Source organism: Myotis yumanensis, unplaced genomic scaffold (genome assembly GCF_028538775.1).
Source record: "Myotis yumanensis isolate MYYU_CA2020_CCGP unplaced genomic scaffold, mMyoYum1.0.hap1 SCAF_12, whole genome shotgun sequence".
Taxonomy (NCBI): Eukaryota; Metazoa; Chordata; class Mammalia; order Chiroptera; family Vespertilionidae; genus Myotis; species Myotis yumanensis.
The window spans coordinates 12,035,672-12,056,428 of NW_027223763.1; the positions used below are offsets into that span (position 1 = coordinate 12,035,672).

A 20,757-nucleotide genomic window follows, 5' to 3' on the forward strand; every position below is an offset into this window, starting at 1 on the left:
ACCCGTCAGGGCGAGTTGTCACTATCCAGTAGCAAAGTTGGATAGGCGCTCCATCAGCAGAACTGTCAGGCGGCTGTTAAAAGGATATAAATGTATCCCCAAAGTATCATTTCATTTGGGGGTGGGGGGCGGGGAGATTGGATTGCAAAGGATTAATGAGGCGAGGGGTTTGTGTTTTGAACTGGATGCAAAATGCAAACCAAGTAAGTTGTGATATAATCATTTAACCTTAATGCTTCCTTGCATTTGGGTTTCCAACACATGGCGGGGACAATTAGACCTCGTACATCAAACCAACATTTTCCATCATGAAATGACATAAAGGTTAGAGTTTTAAAAAACGAAATTGCACACAAGTTTACAGCGGAATCATAAAATCTAATTTACACAGATGGCATATTCTTAATAATAATTAGGCGAGAAAAATGAACTCAAATCCCACCAGGGCAATTAGGGGATTGAGGGAAGGGCCCTTTTGTGCGGCTGCCTTTTTTCTGCCAAACTTCAGTGCAACCTCGGAGGCCTGTGTATGTGCCCAGCCCCACACGGGCGATGGGAATGCAAGTGTTGGAGGCAAGCCCTGCAAACAGGCCGAACTACAGTGCGGGAGAGTGGGAGAAGGGACAGCGGCTGGGGGCAGGTGCATCTGAGTTTATACCCAGGCTCCACCACTGCCTGACCATGTGAGCTAACCTCATGCCTCGGAACGTCCATTTCTTTTACAAGTTAAGGTTATGGAAGGCTGGCTATCATTACACATGGGGAAGCACCGACAGAGTGGCTGGCACAAAATAGGCGGCCGATTATCGCTGTTGTTTCCTATCAGGTACCTATCCCAAAGTAAGAAATGGAATAAAACAGCACAGTGCTGCCCGGTTTGTGTGGCTCCGTGGTTGAGGTTGACCTATGAACCAGGAGGTCACAGTTCAATTCACAACACATGCCTGAGTTGTGAGCTCGATCCCTATTAGGGGATGTGCAGGAGGCAGCTGGTCAATGATGTTTCTATCTCTCTATCCCTCTCCCTGCCACTCTCTCTAAAAATCAATAAAAACATATATTCTTTAAAAAGCACAGTGTTGGGGGAGTCATGGGCACTGATGGCTTCCAGCCGAGGCGAGGAATAGGAAGCCTGATTGGTTTCACTGCGGGCCGGGTGGACAATTTAATGGCCAACACCAAGGTCATGTCCCCCAGTGCACTTAGAACAATTTGTAATTGTCGCACATGAATGCCTCCTTGCTTGATAGATGGCCTGCCTGCTTCCTCCGCCATGCCGTGAGTCCACAGAGACAGGGACACTGTGTGCCTGGTTTTCCACTGCCATCTCAGGGCCTAGCAGGGTGTCTCCTACATGATAGGCACACAGCTGAAGGCATGGATGAAGGTCATGGACAGGGATCTAGCAGGGAATTCTGGAATCTAGGAGACGGGACTCAGCAGCAGCAGCACAAGAGAGAACTTAGGAAGGACTCTCCTGAGACAGGAGATGTACTGGGACCATGGACGCTGATTTTAGAATGAGGTCAGAGAAGCTATCAGGGATCCTGGGATGCTGTAATTATCAGTGTAGCTACCTGTCTCAAGATCTTGTCCATTTATTCCCATGCATTCTGCCTGCAAGCAGAATTTCTTCAAGACCCTTCCCCATCTTGGACTCTATGAACAGAGCTACTGACGTCACAACATTCCACTGAAGGGGAGCACACCGACCCTTCTCTGCCAACGTCTTCAGGAAGGTAACCAGGGCGACAGATACAGGGGGAGGTCAGATGTCACAGCTACTCCCCAGAACCTTCACAACTAGACTGCACATAGGGCCTTTTTATTTCTAGAAGCTATTCTGACAAAAAGGACTATTTCTATGGCCTGAAGGAGAAATATGAGGACTATGCACCGAAACAAAATATTAAATACTATCACTTTGTCTGGACAGTGCCCATGGTTTCTGGAAGTGTTCTCTTTCAGCCACAGTCCCTCCACAACGCCTTCTATCCCGGAAAACAAGATCTAAATAAAACCAGCACACACCAACTCCTTCCCCCTCCTCCCACCCCTGAGGGAAAGAATGTCTTGCAGAGGCATCAAAATTAAACCACATTTAGTCATCAATGTTGCAAAGAGTCATCGCGGAAAATAAAATAAAATTTCATGAAATGGGGCCAAAGCCAGATAATTGAAGTTATAAGATGTCAAGACCCATAGAGAGAATGTCTCACTTCCTGAGAAAAATCTTTAAATTCTGATTCTTGGGGACAGAACTGTATACCTGCCCATATGATTATATTTTTAGCAGTAGAGTTCAATTTAGCTAGATTATTACTTTGCTTACTTGATCTACTAGGAAGAGTTCTATAAAATCTCTCACTTTGATTATATAGTCATCAACTTGCTGAACTTCTCTCACTTGTTTCCTTACCTATTTGGGAGCTGTGTTGTTCCTGCACATAAGCACAGATTTCATTTGTCTCCTGGTGAACCGTCCTTTTAATAATTAATTAGTGACATTTTTTTAGACCTAAAAATAAACAAACCTTTATTCTGCAGATGACATGATTTAAATATATAAAACCCTAAAAACTCCAACAACAAAACAACTTAGATCTAATTAACACATTCAATAAAGTTGCAGGACACATTAGTGTACAAATATCTGTAGCATTTCTACACACTAACAATGGATTCTCTTAAAGGGAAATAAAGAATATGGTTCCACTTACAATAGTATCAAAAACAATAAAATACTTAGAATTAAATTCAACCAAAGAGGTGAAAGACCTCTACATTGAAAACTACAAGACACTGCTAAAAAAAAAATTGCAGAAGATTTCAATAAATTGAAAGGTATTCTGTCTGCAACAGCTAGAAGAATTAATGATGTTAAAATATCCATACTGCCCAAAGCCATCTATAGATTCAATACAATCCCTATCAAGATCCCAAAGCATTTTCCCAGGAGTATTTTGTTATATATTTATATTTCTTCCCCAGCTTCCATTTGACTGGTGTTTGCTTAGTATATATGTTTTCTTTTTCTTCTCTGTCAAACTTCTGTGTCTATGTTTTAGGAAAATTATACTTCTGAGCTTTAATATGCAAATTCTATTTACTGTGATTCCCCATGCTCTTGGCCTATTGCTACGTTACCTTTCATCTTTTCCTGCCTTGTCCTTTCTCTTCACTTTTATCCCATCCCACCTGCCTGCCCGCCATGACACCAGCTTCTACGCTCACAGAGCCCAGGATTCACATTTCTTCCTCATCCCTGACACCTGAGGACTTCCCTTTCTTCATTTTGAGTTGAACTTACATTTATTGAAAGAAGCTATATTTCACCCAGCATGGTGTGTGTGTGTGTGTGTGTGTGTGTAAGGAAGAAGACCTCATCAGCTTACAGCACCAAGCTGTTCAAAGTCTAACCCATTTGCCAGCTTTCTTTCCATATAGGAATGGCAGCTTCTGTTACAAATAAAAACATTTCTGTCTTTCAAAACATATATTCTAGATTTGGAACTTTTCCCCAAAGTATTGAAGCCTAATATAAAAGTATAGACTAGGAGCTGATGAAAGAGTCCCAACTGCTCAGCAACATCCTCCACTCCCTGCCCCTGAGCGTCTATTTGGAGCACAGCTTGCTGAGGCCCCTGCACTCCACCCCACATCCTCAGCTCGTTTAACCATGTCTCCCCCAAACATGGGGAAATCGGAGCTTCTCCTGGTAACCTCCTAAGGCATTTACCCGTTTGATTACAATTGTATCAGAAAAGAGCCCACGCTGCCAGCTTTTAATAATGTGTTTTACCCCAATTCCCCAACAGTCAATTCTACTGCAGGTTATAAGGCCTATATGCTTTCACACGTTCAAATGGCACGCAGAGAGGGCAGTTTGTAAGTCGGGGGGCTTCCATTCCTGGGTCTCCTAGTTCCTGTCTGTGGCATGGATGAGGTCTCCCCTCTACCATCCTTGGCATCTACAAGCAGGTCAAATGAGATGACCTTGACATTCATTTCCATCTCTGATGGACGAAGAGAACGTTGGAAACTGTTTTGCCCTTGTATATGTTCGGGAGGCTGAGGCAACAAGGACTCTGAGACAAAAGACTTTGCCTAAAGTCACACAGCTGTTAGGGTTAGGAGGGGTTGGATCTAAGATTCTCTAAGTAAAAATCTGAGATGCCCCCTTACACTGGGGGTTGCAGGACGAATCTGGCTACTGCCAGTTTTTGTATGATCTACAAGCTAAGAAGGGTTTTTTACATCTTTAAGTGGTTAGAGCAATCAAAACAAGAATATGTTAAGATATGAAAATTATATGAAATTCACATTTGAGTGCCATTAATAAATTCCATTCTTCTCATTAAAACTTCATAAAAAATGGTACTTGATAATTATTATATATTGAATTCCATCCATAAAATTTATAGAAAATGAATGTTCTCTCATTGTATAAGTGCCTTCATACTATCCTTAAGTTTACCTCTTGGTCAGCGAGGCCTCAAATATTTTCTATCTGGCCCTTTACTGAAAACATTTGCTGATCCTGCACTAGACAGACCATAGGCCTTTGCCAGGATGGAGCCAGGATCCCAAGTCCATACACCACAAGCCAGGCTGTATATCACTAGCAATGGCTTGAGATCCAAACCTCTTTAGCACAGTTACAGACAGGCAAGGTAGCAGAGGTACAAAAAAGTATACCGACGTACCTGGCAGATATTGCGGGTTCAGTCCCAGACAACCGCAATAAAGCCAGGCGTAACCTTTGTGCTGGTGGGGAGGGTCGTGCCTCCCATGTGTTAAAGACATAGCACCGGTAGAGCTCAATAATGCAAGTGCAAGAACACAAGGAGTGCCTGTGGCCTTCAGATCGCCTACAAAAGGATGAGGATCGGAGACTGGGTCCTCCCTTGACGTTATGATTTTGTCACATAGTTCAGCCTCAGTTTTTCCATCCACAAATTGGGAATGATGATGCTTACCTCATGAGCTTGTGAGAATCAGCCTAGGTTTTACCATAAAACAGAGGCTTCATGAAATATCAGTACTTGCAGGATTCAAAGTTCACCCCAATATTTTATCACTTTCTCTCAAGAAATGAAGTCTGTTCCTCCACTCCTTGAGTCTGAGACGGCCTCGTGACTCTATGAGCGAGAGAATGAAGCAAGGAGAATGATGGGCGCCTTCTGAGCTTAAGCCCCAAAGCATCTCCTTCTGCTGTGTTTGGAGCCCTCTGTCTGTGGCCCAGCCTCTGGGAGCTGGCTGATCCAGGTCAGATTAGCCTGCCTCACCCAGACCAGAAGGCCTGTCCAGCTGGGCCCCAACCAAATGCCTGGTTTAAGAGCCAGATGAAGGGTTGCTGTAGTAATTCACAAAGTGGCAGGGTGGTTATTTGCCACAACTCTCACCCACAGAGCACCGGAGCGCTCTGAGGAGGGAAGTATCCCTGAGCTGTGTCGGCAGATGCCACCAGGACCACATCCAGAGCCTTCTGTTTAAGGCTGTTTGCAGTTGCCTCTCCACCCGGCCGGGCCAGACAGAATGCACTGACAGCCACCTGGCATATTTCAGCTGAACAAAGAAAACCGCCTGGAGGAGACACACACTTTCAGGAACGCAAACTTCTCTGAAAGACACATCAGGGAAGATTTATGGAAGCAGCTGTGTGCTCGGACTACCAATCACCTCTCCGCTGCCTCAGTCCAACACGACCTGGCGTGGCTGGGTTGTCGTGGTATCGGCCCTGGCAGCTTCTCTCAGGAGAGGCCTGAGGTCAAGAAAAGGAAAGCCAGAGGCCCTGGAAGAAGGCTCCCAGATAAAAACACACATCGTCCCGTCTGTGAAGAAGCCAGGGCTCCGATTCAAGGATGCAGCTAATCAGCAGTGTGTGTGAGAGGAGCGTTTCTATGAACTTTCCAACACGAGCTCACCGCAGCCCTGGGAGACAAGTGGGAAGGTACTGTCATGCCCCAGGTGCTGGGGATGGAGTCCAAGATCGAGCAGTTTCCTCAAGGACCCACTGAACTTAAGAGCTGGGTTCATATCAGGTTTTCTGACTCCAAATACTGGGCTGCACACGAGACAATAAATGCTTCCAATCAGATTTGTAATCAAAGGCCATTTGAGTTGGAGGAGACCCGAGGAAAAGGTCCAGCCCATCGCCTGCACTCTCCAAATGAGCAAGCAGGATTTATTAGTGCTCACTGTGTTCAGTGTGGCCTGCTGAGCACTTTGCATACATTAACTCCAGCGCTCCCAGCCTCCTGAGAAGGAGGCTGACTGTACTAATTGCGGACTGGGTAATGGGGATGTAGCACAGTAAGTCACTGCCCAAAGTTGAGCGAGCCAGAGGCAGAGCTGGGATATGAGTCCATACGGATCTGACTCCAAACCCTGAGTTCATTTCCACAAAGCCACGCAGCTCCTTAGATGGGAACCTTGAGGCCCGGGGACTGAAGGTCTTGTCCAAGATCACGCAGTCCGTTTGAGTTAATTGTCCATTAACTCATCACGCCTTCACTGAGCATCTGCTATTTGTCAGGGACTAAGGCTGGTATGTGGAAACGAGACACGACCTGGAAACAGTCACTGTGCTTAAGGAATTAATTAAGGGAGAAGAGAAGTGGCCATAAATTACGCTAATGAAAGGTAATGCATGACAAATATCATAAGGAAGATGGAGAAAAGGTTACCCAAGTTTGGAGGGAGTTTGCATGGCTTTTATTCGGGAAACTTTTGACAAGACTTCATGAAGCCCTAGCTGGTTTTGCTCACGGGGCAGAGCATCAGCCTGTGGACTGAAGGATCCCGGGTTCGATTCTGGTCAAGGGCACATGCCTGGGTTGCGGGATGGATCCCCAGTAGGGGGCGTGCAGGGGGCAGCGGATCAATGATTCTCTATCATTGATGTTTCTAGCTCTCCCTCCCTTGCCATTCCTCTCTGCAATCAATAAAAACATACTTTTAAAAAAAAGACTTCATGAAGAATGTTTCCTTAAGGCTTTCAAGGAAGAGCAGGCTTTCGGCAGAGACGGGGAGGAAACCCAGCTGGAGAAACAGCAAGGAGGTCCAGGAAAGGGGCTTTTCACCACTGATTTGGGGCTAGACACTGGGTACCTGGGGTCTAGCCAGTCTTCTTTCTGTCCCTGTAACTCCCTCATGGTTTCAAGTTGAACTTCCTTCTGATTATTCACTACCATGAAAATCTCAATTATTTCCTTCTATCCATCCATCTATTCAGATATCCTTCCATTCAGGCAGTACTAGTCTATGCCAGTTCTGTGTTAGGCATCTGGGCTACAGAGAGACATACATCACTATCCTTTCCATCACAGGACTGTCAAAGGAAGGAGGCAAAAGATGTGTCCACGTGTACTTATGCCAAACTGAGAAGGGCTGGGACAGAGAGCAGCACAGGGCTGCAAACACCCAGGAAGGAGTGGCACGCTCCGCTGAGTGAGGGCTGAGGGCAGGCTGGGGCCATAATTTAGACTTCTCAGAGAAGACTTCACATTTTGAACAAATGAGTATCAGTTTATGGCCTGAAGAAGAGCAGGGAGAAGAGGAGGGAGGGCGTGAGCAGTGCACAGACTTGGGAGGCATGTAGGGAGAAGGGAGAAAGGGCCGGTGTGCTGGAGGCCACAGAATGCAGTGACCAGGGCCTGGCGGGGGTGGGAGGGAGGCTGGAGTCCAGGCCAGGAAGGACTTTGTGTAGCAGGCTATGGCGACTTAATCCTATTAAACAGTGTGTCCTTCATCCTACAGATTCTTGCTTCTCAAATTGGGTAAATGGATCCCTACTGGGTAGTGATACAGACAACATTAACAGTCATAATAAACTAGAAATGATAAGAACAGTAAACAATAAAGCAACAGCCCACAGGTGCAATTGGCCGTGTGCCCAGTGCGTTCCCAGCAATATCTCATTTGATCCTAAGGGAACCCTTTGAGGATGGGACAGTATCACCCTAGGGCCGTGGTCGGCAAACTGCGGCTCGAGAGCCACATGCGGCTCTTTGGCCCCTTGAGTGTGGCTCTTCCACAAAATACCACATGCGGGTGCGCACATACAGTGCGATTGAAACTTCGTGGCCCATGCGCAGAAGTCGGTTTTCGGCCTGGGCAAGTCTATTTTGAAGAGGTACTGTTGATATTTGGCTCTGTTGACTAATTTGTTTGCCGACCACTGCCCTAGGGTAATTAGCATAGCGCGGTTCTTCTTCCTGGGATCCCCATGTTCCCTATAGACTTCAGACAATGCTAAGTAATCTACCTGACAAACAATGTAACATAATTTAGACTAAAATAAGCATACTTTGTGGAATAGAATAGCATGGATTTTTTTAAAGATGGACCCTGGGATGTGGGCCTTGGACCACTGTCATGGGAGCACAGCTGCAGACCCTGCGGGGGTATATTGATTCCCATCGGCCTTCACTGCTAATGCTTGAGGAGCGCCCCTGCCAGTGACAGGGCATCAGGAAAGCGTTCTGGGCAGGGGAGTGACATGGCCAGAGTTAGTGTGTTTTTAAAAGATCATTCTAGCCATCCGGCGGAAGACAGCTCTGTGGATGAAGAGGCTGCTGCAAGATATGGATGAGGGATACTGAAACCTCCACCAAGTCCAAGGCACTGGCCCAGACATAGGGGATGGAGGTGTGAGCCACAGGAAGTAAAATGAGCAGGCCTTGACAACAACAATCTTAGCTAGTTTGCTCAATTGGCATGGCTCAGTGGTTGAGCATTGACCTATGAACCAGGAGGCCACAGTTCAATTCCCAATCAGGGCACATGCCTTGCTTGTGGGCTCAATCCCCAGTATGGGGTATGCAAGAGGCAGCCAATCAATGATGAGAGAGCTCATCATTGATGTTTCTATCTCTCTCTCTCTCCCTCTCCCTTCCTCTCTGAAATAAACTATATATATATGTGTGTGTGTGTGTGTGTGTGTGTGTGTGTGTATGAATATTAGCTACTCTTTACTGAGAGGGTCTGGTATGTGCCAGGCCCTGAACGATACCTTTCACAGGCATTGCCTCACAACTTACATAGGACGTTAGTATTACTAACCCTATTTTACAGATGAGAAAACTGAGGCAAAACATAGCTTCTTCAGGTCATTCTATGGTTGAACTACATTTCAAAGACAAAACCCTGCTTTTAAAGACCCCCGAGTCTCAGGAATCCCTTCCTCACATCCCTCAAATCTTACGCTGCTTTATTTGAAAGCCAAGGTCTCCTTCACAAGGCACATCTCCTTGGGGGAGTGACTACCCAACAGCTGCTCATGAAACCCCACATGGATATGAAGGCAGCAGCCAAGCCCTGCACTGCCTCCCCGTCTGCCTCCAGACGATGCGTTTCAGCATCCACTGGCCTCTCGGGAGGGGGCCACTGCTACCAAAAACACATTGGAGCCGCTTCTCACCATGTGTTCAATTCCACGACAACAGCTTTCCGCTCCGCATTGTGCCATGTACCTCTGGGCACCGTGGACTGGGCGCGGAGCCTAATGAAGCGGAGGGAGGCCAGGTGCGCCCACTCTGGGCCAGCAGGCCCCCGGCCACCTCCGCGGCAGCCGGAGCAGAGAGACAATGACAGATTGAGGATTCAGACCATCGTATTTGGGATTTTTGACGAACAGTGTGGGCTAAGACAGCACTTCCAAAATTGCATTTCTATGTTTGCTTCTGTTCCTACACGTTCCGGGTGGGGGTGGCGGTGAATAAACTCTGTGGCCAGGATGGTTTCTCAGACACTGAGGTAAACAAAGCAATTCAGGTCTCTGGGCTGCAGGACTTCCCAGGGTCTGAGATACATTTAGAAATTTCCAAGGGGAAGCGGGCATGTGCAGAATTCCCCAAACTTTTATGAACCATGATGTTCATTTGACCACGGAAATCCTGAGGACCTGCGGTGGGGCGTGTGTGAGCTGCGAAGTGCAGGGCTGGTGCCTACTCTCCTTGGATTCTCTCTTGCAAAAACCTTACCCAGCGGCAGTAAATCACGGCTCCACGTCCTAAAGCAGCCGTGGGCAAACTACGGCCCGCAGGCCGGATCCGGCCCGTTTGAAATGAATAAAACTAAAAAAAAAAAAAAAAAAAAAGACCGTACCCTTTTATGTAATGATGTTTACTTTGAATTTATATTAGTTCACACAAACACTCCATCCATGCTTTTGTTCCGGGCCTCCGGTCCAGTTTAAGAACCCATTGTGGCCCTCGAGTCAAAAAGTTTGCCCACCCCTGTCCTAAAGCCATGAAAAAAAATTGTTTTCACAGCCCCCACGTGGACACATTTAACACCCTATGCACCAGGGAGTCCACCTCCGGGGAAACAGGATCCCTGGAGGTCTGTACCTGGAGGTGCTGGTGTATGCTGGATCCCTCTGAACCATCCATCCAAAAGAGATAAAACCGGGCCACTTTCCAATGAGCTGACGTTGAGGTTCATATACTCATTTATTCAATGAATATGATCCAATACTTTTTATGTATTTGGTTTAAGGATATGAAATATATTTTAGAGAGAAAAATAATAAAAAAGCAAATAAGATAACTTTAGAGCATAATATTACGGAGGAAGTAGGGGGTGATATCACAGTAGCAGGTGGAGGGTGGGAAGGAGGAACACCTTAGATGGGTCCGCATGGAGGACAGTTCTGAGGAGTTGACATTGGCATTGAGAGCTGGGAGGTGAGACGGGGCCAGCCAGCCAGGGGGGCAGCTGGGGAGTGACAAGAGGTCTGGCCAGGGGGAGGGACAGGCGGTTCTTGCAACAGGAAGGAAGTCCCTGTGGCTGCCACGTAAGGAAAGGCTAATCAAGTGAAGAGAGCAGGAGCCAGTCCCAGAGGGGACGGGGTCTGAAGGCTGGGCACAGAGTGCGGATGGTCTTCCAAGAATCAGAGGAAACCACTGAATGATTTAAAGCAGGGGAGTAACCTTCTCTGGTCTATGTTTTTGAAAGGATTGCTCTGGCTGCCTCAGGAGCCTGCATCTGGAGGTGGGGATAGTTGCAAGTGGGAGTGGAGAGGTGGCAGTGGTCAGAATGGTGACAAAGAAAGGGAGGGCGGATTTCAGATACATTTAGGGGGGAAATGAATGTCTTCCTGCATTTTCCTAGGCCCCATTTAACTTGTAAATTAAAATAACTTGATAGCTAATTATGGCCTAAGTCAAACAACAGATTTTTTTTAATAATCTCATTCTGAAATTCGGCTCTAAGAGAAGGAAACAGATTCTGAAGTGAAGGCCACATTTTATGCCAAAAAAAAAAAGGAAAAGGGTTCCATGTGGTAGTGTTTATGATGGCGAACTATTACAAAGAGCCCAAATGCGTAATGATGGGGGCCTCGTTAAGGCAGTTGTGGTGCATAAAAGGAAAAGTTTGAGGGAAGAATTGGGTGACATAGAACATGTTTACATTATAACACTAAGAAAATGAATTCAGGCTGGTAAAGAAAAGGGAGGTTATAAACTTGGAATCAAGCGTATTTATGGGAGCTGTATTGGTAGAGACAAAGGAGGGTGATTCTTGGTGAACGGTGGAGGAAGGGAGATGGATAGGTATGGCTGAGCAAGATGACAAGTGACCCTGAATGTCCAACCCAGAACACATATAAGACAATAATTATGCAGGTTCTGATACTCATTAGCTGGGCATTCCATGGTAGTCTACACTCATCACTGCATCAGATTTTTACAGCAATCCTCTGATGTAGGGATTGGCATCCCCATTCTACAGAACAGGAAAACTGAGGCTTGGGGACATCCGATGACTCTTCCAAAGCCATGCAGGTTGAAATTGACTGGGCTGGGATTAGCACCCAGGTATTGCTGACCTCAAGGCAACGGTTCTTTATCATTCAAACAGTTCAATCCGGGGTTGACCACAGGAGTTCCAAAAAGGGACTTAACCAACTCCTCCTGCCTCAATGTGTGACCTCAGCATCACGTGTGGATCTTGTTTTTTCAATGGATATAGCCTTTCACGGGGTTAGGACCCAGACATTCTCTCAACCAACAGCCAGTGCTTACCATGTGTGCAGGCACTGATTTAGGCCCAGAAGTGGAAAGATGACTCACACCATAAGATAATTTCCTCTCTCAAGAACTCTCTGTCTAGCTGAGGAGAGAGCCAGACCAAAGAAGATTATATTCCTAAAAAATGAAATCAGGGCTTCACACATGTACAAAGATATGGGCGAAGTACCACGGGAGAATTCAGAGTGAACTGTGACAGTCAGTGATGTCTTCATGGAAATGTGCCATGCAAGTTAAGCTTGAAAAGACAGGTAGGACTTCCCTAGCATAGAACACGGTGGTTTAATGAAAAAGTCAGGAACCAGACTGCTTAGTTCTTCCTGGCTCTAGTCCTTGTTAGGGTATCTCTTTGGGCAGGTTACTGCAGCCATCTGTGCCTTAGTGATATCATCTGTAAAATGGAAATTAACATTGTGCCTGCTTCTTAGGGTTGCTGAGGATCAAAAGAAGATAAATGTATATATATTTTTTAGCCTGCTGCTTGGAATAAGTGTCAATAGATGGCAATTATTCTCAGAGTCCAGGTAGGAGATTTCAGGCGGAGAGAATGGTATGGAAAAGAATGCAGGAGTGGAAAACATGGATTTAGAAGAGACAGCAGAAAGGCCGGAGCTCTGTGGTAGCCTCAGATATCATCGTCCTAAGCCTGAGCACTTCTGAAGGTACCGGACAGCCAATGAAGTTCAGAGAGAGGAGCAGTGACATAATCAGAACCAAGTTCATAGGAACTGGAGAAGTGAGAGGCAGAGAAGACTGGCAAGCTGGAGACTATTGAGTGGACTGAAGGAAATGAGATTTGGAAATCAGGTAATGCTAAAGGCATCTGTCCCATGCACAAAGTCACACAGATGGTCAGAGGAGGAAAAGGAGAAGGAAGAGGAAGAGGAAGAAGAAGAAGGAGTTGGAGGGGGGGGGGAGGAAGAAGAAGGAAGAGGAGGACATGGAGGAGGGGGGAGGAGGAGGAAGGAGAAGAAGAAGAGGAGATGGAGGAAGAGGAGGAGGAGAAGGGAAGGAAAAGGAGAAGGAGGTGGTGGTGATGATGATGATGTGGAGGACAGAAGGGGAGAAGGAGAAGGAAAATGAGGGAAATATCTATTTTTTATTGCATGGTGGGCTATGTGCTAAGATATTATAACAACTCTGTGAGTTGGGAGTAGCTTGAAGAGGCAGAGTGACTCTCCACGGTGACATGAATTGAACAGAAATTCAAATCTGAACCCAGTTTGAACCAGTTCTAACTTACAATGCTCCCACTCCTAACCCCATATTCAGGTTGAGAAAGACTGAGCAGGAACCGTGCTCTGGGAGCCCAGCTTGGGGATCCCTCCATGAGAACATTCTCCCCCTCGTGCCACCCCCCACATGACACCAGCCTCCATTTAGAGAGCATCTGCTCTGCTCGGACCCTGGGATGAGCACTTACTTCCCATAGACTATCGCTAACGTTCTGAACCGCTCTAAAAGACGCACATGGCGTTCCCATTCTCAGAGGACGCAGCAGACTCAGAAACCCTACCCCAGTGGTCGGCAAACCACGGCTCGAGAGCCACATGCGGCTTTTTGGCCCCTTGAGTGTGGCTCTTCCACGAAATACGTACAGTACGATCGAAACTTCGTGGCCCATGCGCAGAAGTCGCTTTTCGGCCTGGGTGAGTCTATTTTGAAGAAGTGGCGTTAGAAGAAGTGGGGGTAAGTTCACTGAGGTCGACCCCTCAGATTGAGGACGTTTTTAGCAAAGGCCAGCTTAGGAGTACCCTAATTAAGTTAATAACAATGTACCTACCTGTATAGTTTATGTTTAAAGAATTTGGCTCTCAAAAGAAATTTCAATCGTTGTACTGTTGATATTTGGCACTGTTGACTAATGAGTTTGCCGACCACTGCACTAGCCTGCACCCAGGGGCACAGGCCTGCTGTCTCCAAGGCGCCCGCTGAGAAGATCCATCAGGGAGACAGAGGCACGACTACCATGAGCACAGGGAAGCAAGGGAAGAGGGTACAGCTCTTCCTGGGATCTTCAGACACAGGGGACAGCCCGCTGATGCCCGCAAGAGGTGGAGGAGAGCCTACCTCGAGACTTGCTCCTCCGCTTCCGCTTCCCCGCTGAGGCGCTGCGAGGCGCTGGCTGCAGCTGACCGATCTCGATGGGCGTGTTAGCGCGGAAACTCTCCTTGAACTTCTGCATCAGGGACTCCACGGTCTCCTGTGTCGCCTCAGCTGCCGCTAGAGAGTGGGCAATGGGGCTGAGGTTAGGGCTTGATCCACCCCCAGGCCCTGGAGGCCTGGGCCTGGCCACCCGGGGTCCCTGGAGTTCCCTCCCGGACCCAGGGATGATACAGAACCACAGGTGTCAGTATAGAGGCATGTACTGGCTTACACACTTATTTCTCAAACATCTATTATGTTCCATGCACTGCCTCTAACCCTTGAGATATGGTGGGGAAAAGTTAGACACAATCCACACAACATTTCAGGAGACAAAATTGCAGTATCATGGTACGTAGATCACTTGGTACAATACTCCCATTCCCTTTTGTAAATTTACTTAAGGAAATCGAGGCCCCCAAACCTCTGTCATAGGAAAGCACAGAATATGAGAGGAGCAGAAAGGTCATCTCTCCCATTCTGGGAGTCAAGGCAGGCTTCCTGGAAGAGGCAGTATGGTCACTACAATTTTAAAAATTAGTAGGAATGAGCAAAGAAGGTAGGATTGGGGGCGGGGGGGGCGGGAGAGAGATTTGGGATAAGAATGCTCTGGGTAGAAGCAGAGGTTATGTGCAAAGATCTGAATCCAGAAAGAGCACAGTGCTGGAGCGATGGAAAGGCGCTCGGTGTGGCTCCAAGAGAGCGTGCGAAGAGATGAGGCAGGAGAGGCCAGATCACCTGTAAGTCGCACTGAGGAGTGTGGATTGTATCCTAGTGGCCAAAGTTCATCGCTGAAAGGTTCTAAACAGAAAACCAGCATCTTCAAGTCCCTTTGATAACAATTACGAATAAGAGTATGAACAATCCAAGCAGAGGTGGTGAGAGAGGCCAGTACAAAGGCTTTTGCAGTAGCCGGCAGAGGCGGTGGTGGCTTGAACCAGAACAGGGCAGTGAAGACAGACAGCAGTACGTGGGTTGAGCAACATTTCAGGAGACAAAATTACAGTACCATGATACATAGATCACTTGGTACAATATTCCCATTTCCCTTTTGGAAATATACTTAAGGAAATCGAGGCCCCCAAAGAAGGCATACGACTCGCTCCGAGCTTGCATGGGGCAAAGTCAAGCTTTTTAACTCCTAGTCCAATGTTCCATTTGTCTCAATACTGTCCAGTGATTTGTTAGGAGCCACATTTCCACAAAACTGAAAATAGTAGAAAGTTCCAGAGAATGGACAAAGTGAGGTCAGCTGGCAGAGAAAACAAGAACAAAGATGAGAGAAAAATAAATCAGAAATGCTTGAGAAGAAAGGAAAGCGGTCACATAAAAGGCGAGGAGAGGAAAGGAGAAAGAAGAAGGAACATGGCTGAAGGGCCGCCGTGCCTTTGTTCTGAGAAATTCCCAAAGAGAGCCCCAACTCTGAAATCTTCAAACGCAGCCCTCCCCCCATCTACGCCTTCAGAGGCTGGGAATTTCTTCAGTCTGAGTTACATGCCATCTGATGCCAAGAGATGGGACGAGCCCACGGTTCCTGTTCCTTTGAAGGGGTTTCACTAGACCGGACAAAGGAGGCTCTGGGCAGCCCAGCACGGATTCCTAAGGAGCGCGTGTTGTCCCTGGAACGCTTATCAGCTGTGACAGGTGTGTCTGCGGGGAAGCGCCTACTCCGGGGGGCAGGCTTGGGCACTGGGCCCTGTGAGAAGCCCCATCGTTGGGGACACAGTGGAGAATCCATGTTTGCTGCGGAAAAGACAAATACAAAGGACAATACATGCAAACCATGCGGTGGCATTTTCACTTGCTCACCTGCCTGTCTTGCCATCCCTCTCCCCAGGTGATCTCCTTAAATGTGAGCAAGATCCCAAACCTGGGCCCTCCTCCAAGCCTGTGACATAGAGCCCTCCAGCAGAGTCCCTACAGTCCAATTCTGAGCAGCACGGTCAGGCCCAATCCGGATGCTTTAAAACCAGCAGGAGAGAGATTGGCTTAAACTTGTAAGAGTGGTGCTACACTGCGGTACAAAACATAGAGCAACTCAGTCTACAGCCTGCTGTGGATTGAACTGTCTGCCCCCAATGTCACATCTTGAAGACTTAACCCCCGATGTGACTGTCTGTGGAGATAGGGCTTTTAGTGGGTCAAGTCAAATGAGATCCAGAGGACGGGACGCTAACCACAGGGTTGGTGTCTTCATAGGAAGAGGAGGAGGAACCCTCCTGAAGTGCACACCAAGGCAAGGCCACGCACGCGCACAGTGAGGAGAAGGCTGTCCAAAGCCAGAACCCAGCGTGCTGGCCTTCCAGCCTCTAGAGCTGAGAGAAGTTTCATCCTGGTGTCTAAGCCACTGAGTCTACAGCATCTGGGAATGGCAGCCCAAGTAGACAACACAGTCACTTGGAGGGGAAAGCTTCAGCAAATGAATCGGTGGGGGATACAGACATGTGTCCACTACAAGGTGCAATGTTGAAAAAAACCCACCAAACAACCATCTTGATGCCCACCACATGGACAGGAAGGCTAATATTAATGAAATGGTTGACACAGAACTGTGAAATTTACAAACGAGATATATACATATACATATATTAAAGGAGATGTGGAAGATGATATAAGAGGTTCTATTAGATAGAGGAACAGGACCTAGTCTAGGAAAACGATGGACACTTCCTTAATAAGCGGTGAAGATCTGAAAAGATTATGTGTTAATCAGGTGAGAAGGAAGGGCTGGGGGGCGGGGGGCGGGGAGTGAGGTGAAAGGAGCAAAAGAGGCAGAGGGAAGAGTCTAAACAAAGAAATCCCTGGGAGAAGGAGTATGAGAAAGCGCTACAATAGCCACTGGGCCGAAAACACTGGAGAGTGACCTGAGATAAAGATGGAGAGGCGGGAAGTCCTAACTCTGACCCTGACCTTGACCCTGACCCGGACCCTAACTGTTCTGGGACTTGTTAAGAATAGAAGATGCTGATTTCCATGGCTTATTTCCTCCTGTGTACCATTATCCCTCCAACCCCAACCCTCCCAATCCCATTCAGTAGCTCTATTAATATCAATAGATCAAGTTGTCCATGTCTTCATTTAGGGAAGACTGCTCTGACCACAGAGAGAAAATCCATTGCAGAAGGACAAAAATGGAAGTGAGAAGATCAAGTAGGAGACCGTGCAGAAGTCCACACATGGGATGACATATCTACCTGGATAGGGTAGTAGAAATAAAGTGGACAGAGTAGCAGAGAGTAGAGCCAAAAGGTTAGATTAGTAGAGAGAGAGAAGTGGGCAAATCCAAGAGTTATTTTTCAGGTACAACTCCTCCGAATGTGGCCAGTGATTGGAAAAGGTGGACATGGGGGAGGGAGGTAAGGAAGATGACTCCTGATCTTCTGGAACGATGGTATCTCACAGCCTGAAGAGAACAGGTTCAAGATAGGAAAACGTGTGGTGCCTTCCAGATGTCTAAGTGGAGGCGTGAGAAGACAGTAAGTTATGTGGGCCTCCCACTCACAGGAGAGAAATGGGCTCTATGGAGACCCCACAATACATTCCTTAGAAAAGATGGAGGGAGTATGTGCTTGCTCAGTATGTGAGCTTCTGGCACAGTACAGGCAATAGAACAATTTCCTTCCTCATCCACACCGTCTGTTCTCCATCTGCAGTCCCAGATTCACTCTGCCTCACTCTATGTCCTAGAGGCAGACCCTCTGTGGGGTGCTGCATGGCTCCTTCTTACCTGGCTATGAGTTTTCCCAGTGAGATGCTCTGCAGGATGTGGAAGGACAGAATCTGGGGTATGTCTTCCCATGCCCTTCCCTGTCTCTGTGTCATATTTCTGATAGGGACTGGAATTCTCAACCACGACGGCTTCTGCCCTTTTTCACAGACCCTGTTCTCATGGCTCCAGTAAAACCATTTCTTCTCCCTGCCGGTCCACAGTTCTAGGGGTGGGCGGTGCCTTTCTGAAAATTCTTGTCACTGGTTCCTTGGCACCCCCCATGTTGAGTCTCTTCACTCTGCGTGCACCTCGATCAACAGTCACTTCATTGAATTTTTCCTGAAAGTCCCATTGAAGGGTGCCTTCTTTGTCCATCTAGGTCTAGAACCTTGACTCCTCCCTTTTCATCGTGGCTCTGACATTCAGCAATTCCTAAAGGTCAGTTTCTCCCCACCCTGTTACCTCTGATTTACTTTCTCCTGAGCTGATGCCGACAGCACTGGCAGGAGGAGAGGAAGACACACAGAGAGGGAAGGCTTGCTCCCCTGAGCTGTGGGGTTTCTGATCCCGACAACAGCAAATCCCTTCCATCTGTTTGGCTGTTCTTGCCTCAGCGACAGAGCCAGAAGCCCAGACAGGCTTAGAGGGGGAAGTGCTTGTGCAAACCCCCTCCATGGCTCCTTTCCTCCTGTGCGCCATTCTCCCTCCCACACCAGCCCTCCCAATCCCATTCAGTAGCTCCATCAATATCAATAGATCAAGTTGTCCAAACAAGCCACAGTACCTCCTGGTACCCGCTGAGCTCTGCCTCCCCAGAGCAGCAAAATGCTCGCCCCGTCGCCTGGCTGAATGCAACAGATGGTGCTTGATCTGAGCATCGTGGCAGGCCCAGGAAAGGGAGGAAGGGAGGGGGCTGCCTCCTTCTAATTGACATATGAGAGATTGTCAAGTTTAATGAGAATGAATGACTGGGGCCTGTGCAGAGGAGCCCTGGTTCCCAAGTCATGGGAGAGAGAGGAGAGAAAGAGGAGAGAAAGAGGAGAGAGAGAGGAGAGGGGAGGGGAGGGGAGGGGAAGGGAGGGGAGGGGAGGGGAGGGGAGGAAAAGCGGGGAGGAAAAGGGGGGGAGGGAAGGGGAGGAAGAGACACAAGAGTGGAAAGTAAAATTGTGTACAGTAATGAAGGTAGAAAAGGAAGAGGCAGAGTGGAGAGAAAGAAGGAAAGAAGGTGGATCCTGAGTGCCTTTGCCAGGCATGTGTCAGTTTCCAGATACCAGGCCAGCTTCTGCCTGATGCTCCACCCTGCAGAAGGCACCGCACGCTGTGTCTACACCGGTACTCAGCAATCCAACTCTCACCTGCTCTTCTCTCCCCCTCGCAGCCTGGGATGTTTTACCACTAAACCTCGTATATGTGCAGGCTCAAGTGCCTGTAGCACCTTTAGCGTCCACTTTAAGTTTTCTAAACTCACCTAGCCTCTGTAGAAAGAAAAGTCACAATTCTGGAAAACCAATCAGCCAAACAAGAAGCTTGGCATTTCCTTGTGTTCTCTCGTTGATTCCTCTTAATACACCTGGAAGGTAAGCATCCTGAGCTGCTGTTCAGAAATGAGGACACTGAGACTCAGGGAACTAAACCAACGCAGAAGGTCCCACAGCTTAGAAATGGCAGAGCTATGATTTGGAGCCAGGTTATGGGGACTCTGATGACATGGGACTCTGATGACATGGGCCCACCCACCGTATCACCCAACATATTCTCATTCTCTCTCTCTCTCTCTCTCTCTCTCTCTCTCTCTCTCTCTCTCTTTCTCTCTGGACTGCTGGGTGGGTGGAGATGAATATCTCAGTCGTGGAGTTTGTCTGTGACCTGGAAAGTGATGCTGACGGCCTAGCCCCTTTAAACACCTGGGCCAGGAGCCCCAGGCAACCGGGCTGTGGCTGGAACGGGGGCCAGTGTAACTGTGCTCAGTGCTGACGGTCAAGACTGTCCATCCTGGAGGTGCCAAGCTCAGCTCATGCCCCATTTCCCCAGTTCTGTCTCTCACAGACTATGCTCAGAGAACCAAGACACAAGTGGGCATTAGTTGGCCATATTGCCCACCTGTGTCTTGTGCAAGTAAAAAAGGGTCCCAATGTAAACTGCCTCGGTGTAACCTCGAGTCACTCCCTTCTCTTGTACATCCCTTAGCCTCCTCCTCTGTGAATGTCTGCAGGTCACTAGCGGGTGAGTGTCATTATGCGCGGAAACTGTCTCCCGGAGCCTCCAGCATGCAGTGAGCGCCCCAGAGGCCGTCGCTACCCACCTTTCTCTCACCCTTACGCTTCATAATTGGTCAATCAATCAGCTCATTCTTTCATTTTGAAAGTCGCCTTCATTATAAAATATCCACTTTGGAGATTATTTTAGACAGTATATACGCACCCTCTTATTCAGATGTGAAAACAGGAGCAGTGGGAGACTAGTCATGATAAAAATAAGCAGTGGCCCATGGTTCCGCATTCTCCTATTTCCGCTACTCTTCCTGCTCTCCCAAGTTCTAGCATAAGTTCAGCCTCAGATCTTGTGATGTTTCACGTATGTGTCAACTGGCCTAGGCCATTGCACCCAGACATTTGGTCAAACGGTATTCCAGACATTTGTATGAAGGTATTTTTAGTTGAGATTGACATTTAAATTAGTAGATTCTGGGTAAGGCAGACTATTCTTCATAATGTCGGTGGACTTCATCCAATTAGCTGAGGGCCTAACAGAAAACAGACCACCCTCCCCCACTAGGAAAAAGGAATTCTGCCAACAGACTACCGTCAGACTCAAGCTGCAATATCAACTCTGCCCCAGGTCTCCAGTGGACCAGCTAACCCTGAA

The 20,757-nt window shown here is 47.7% G+C and overlaps 1 protein-coding gene across 3 annotated transcripts in view; it reads right to left on the reverse strand.

Annotated features, from left to right (window-relative positions):
* The window catches only part of ASTN2 (astrotactin 2), a 759,574-nt gene that overhangs the window by 519,797 nt on the left and 219,020 nt on the right, over positions 1 to 20,757 (reverse strand). For 2 of the 3 annotated variants that reach the window (XM_070430789.1, XM_070430788.1), the window contains exon 4: positions 14,109 to 14,261. The exons of the other annotated variant lie outside the window; for it this stretch is intronic. In XM_070430789.1, coding sequence (XP_070286890.1) covers positions 14,109 to 14,261 — 153 coding nt within the window. The remainder of the gene's footprint in view (positions 1 to 14,108; positions 14,262 to 20,757) is intronic. 3 annotated transcript variants of the gene reach the window in all.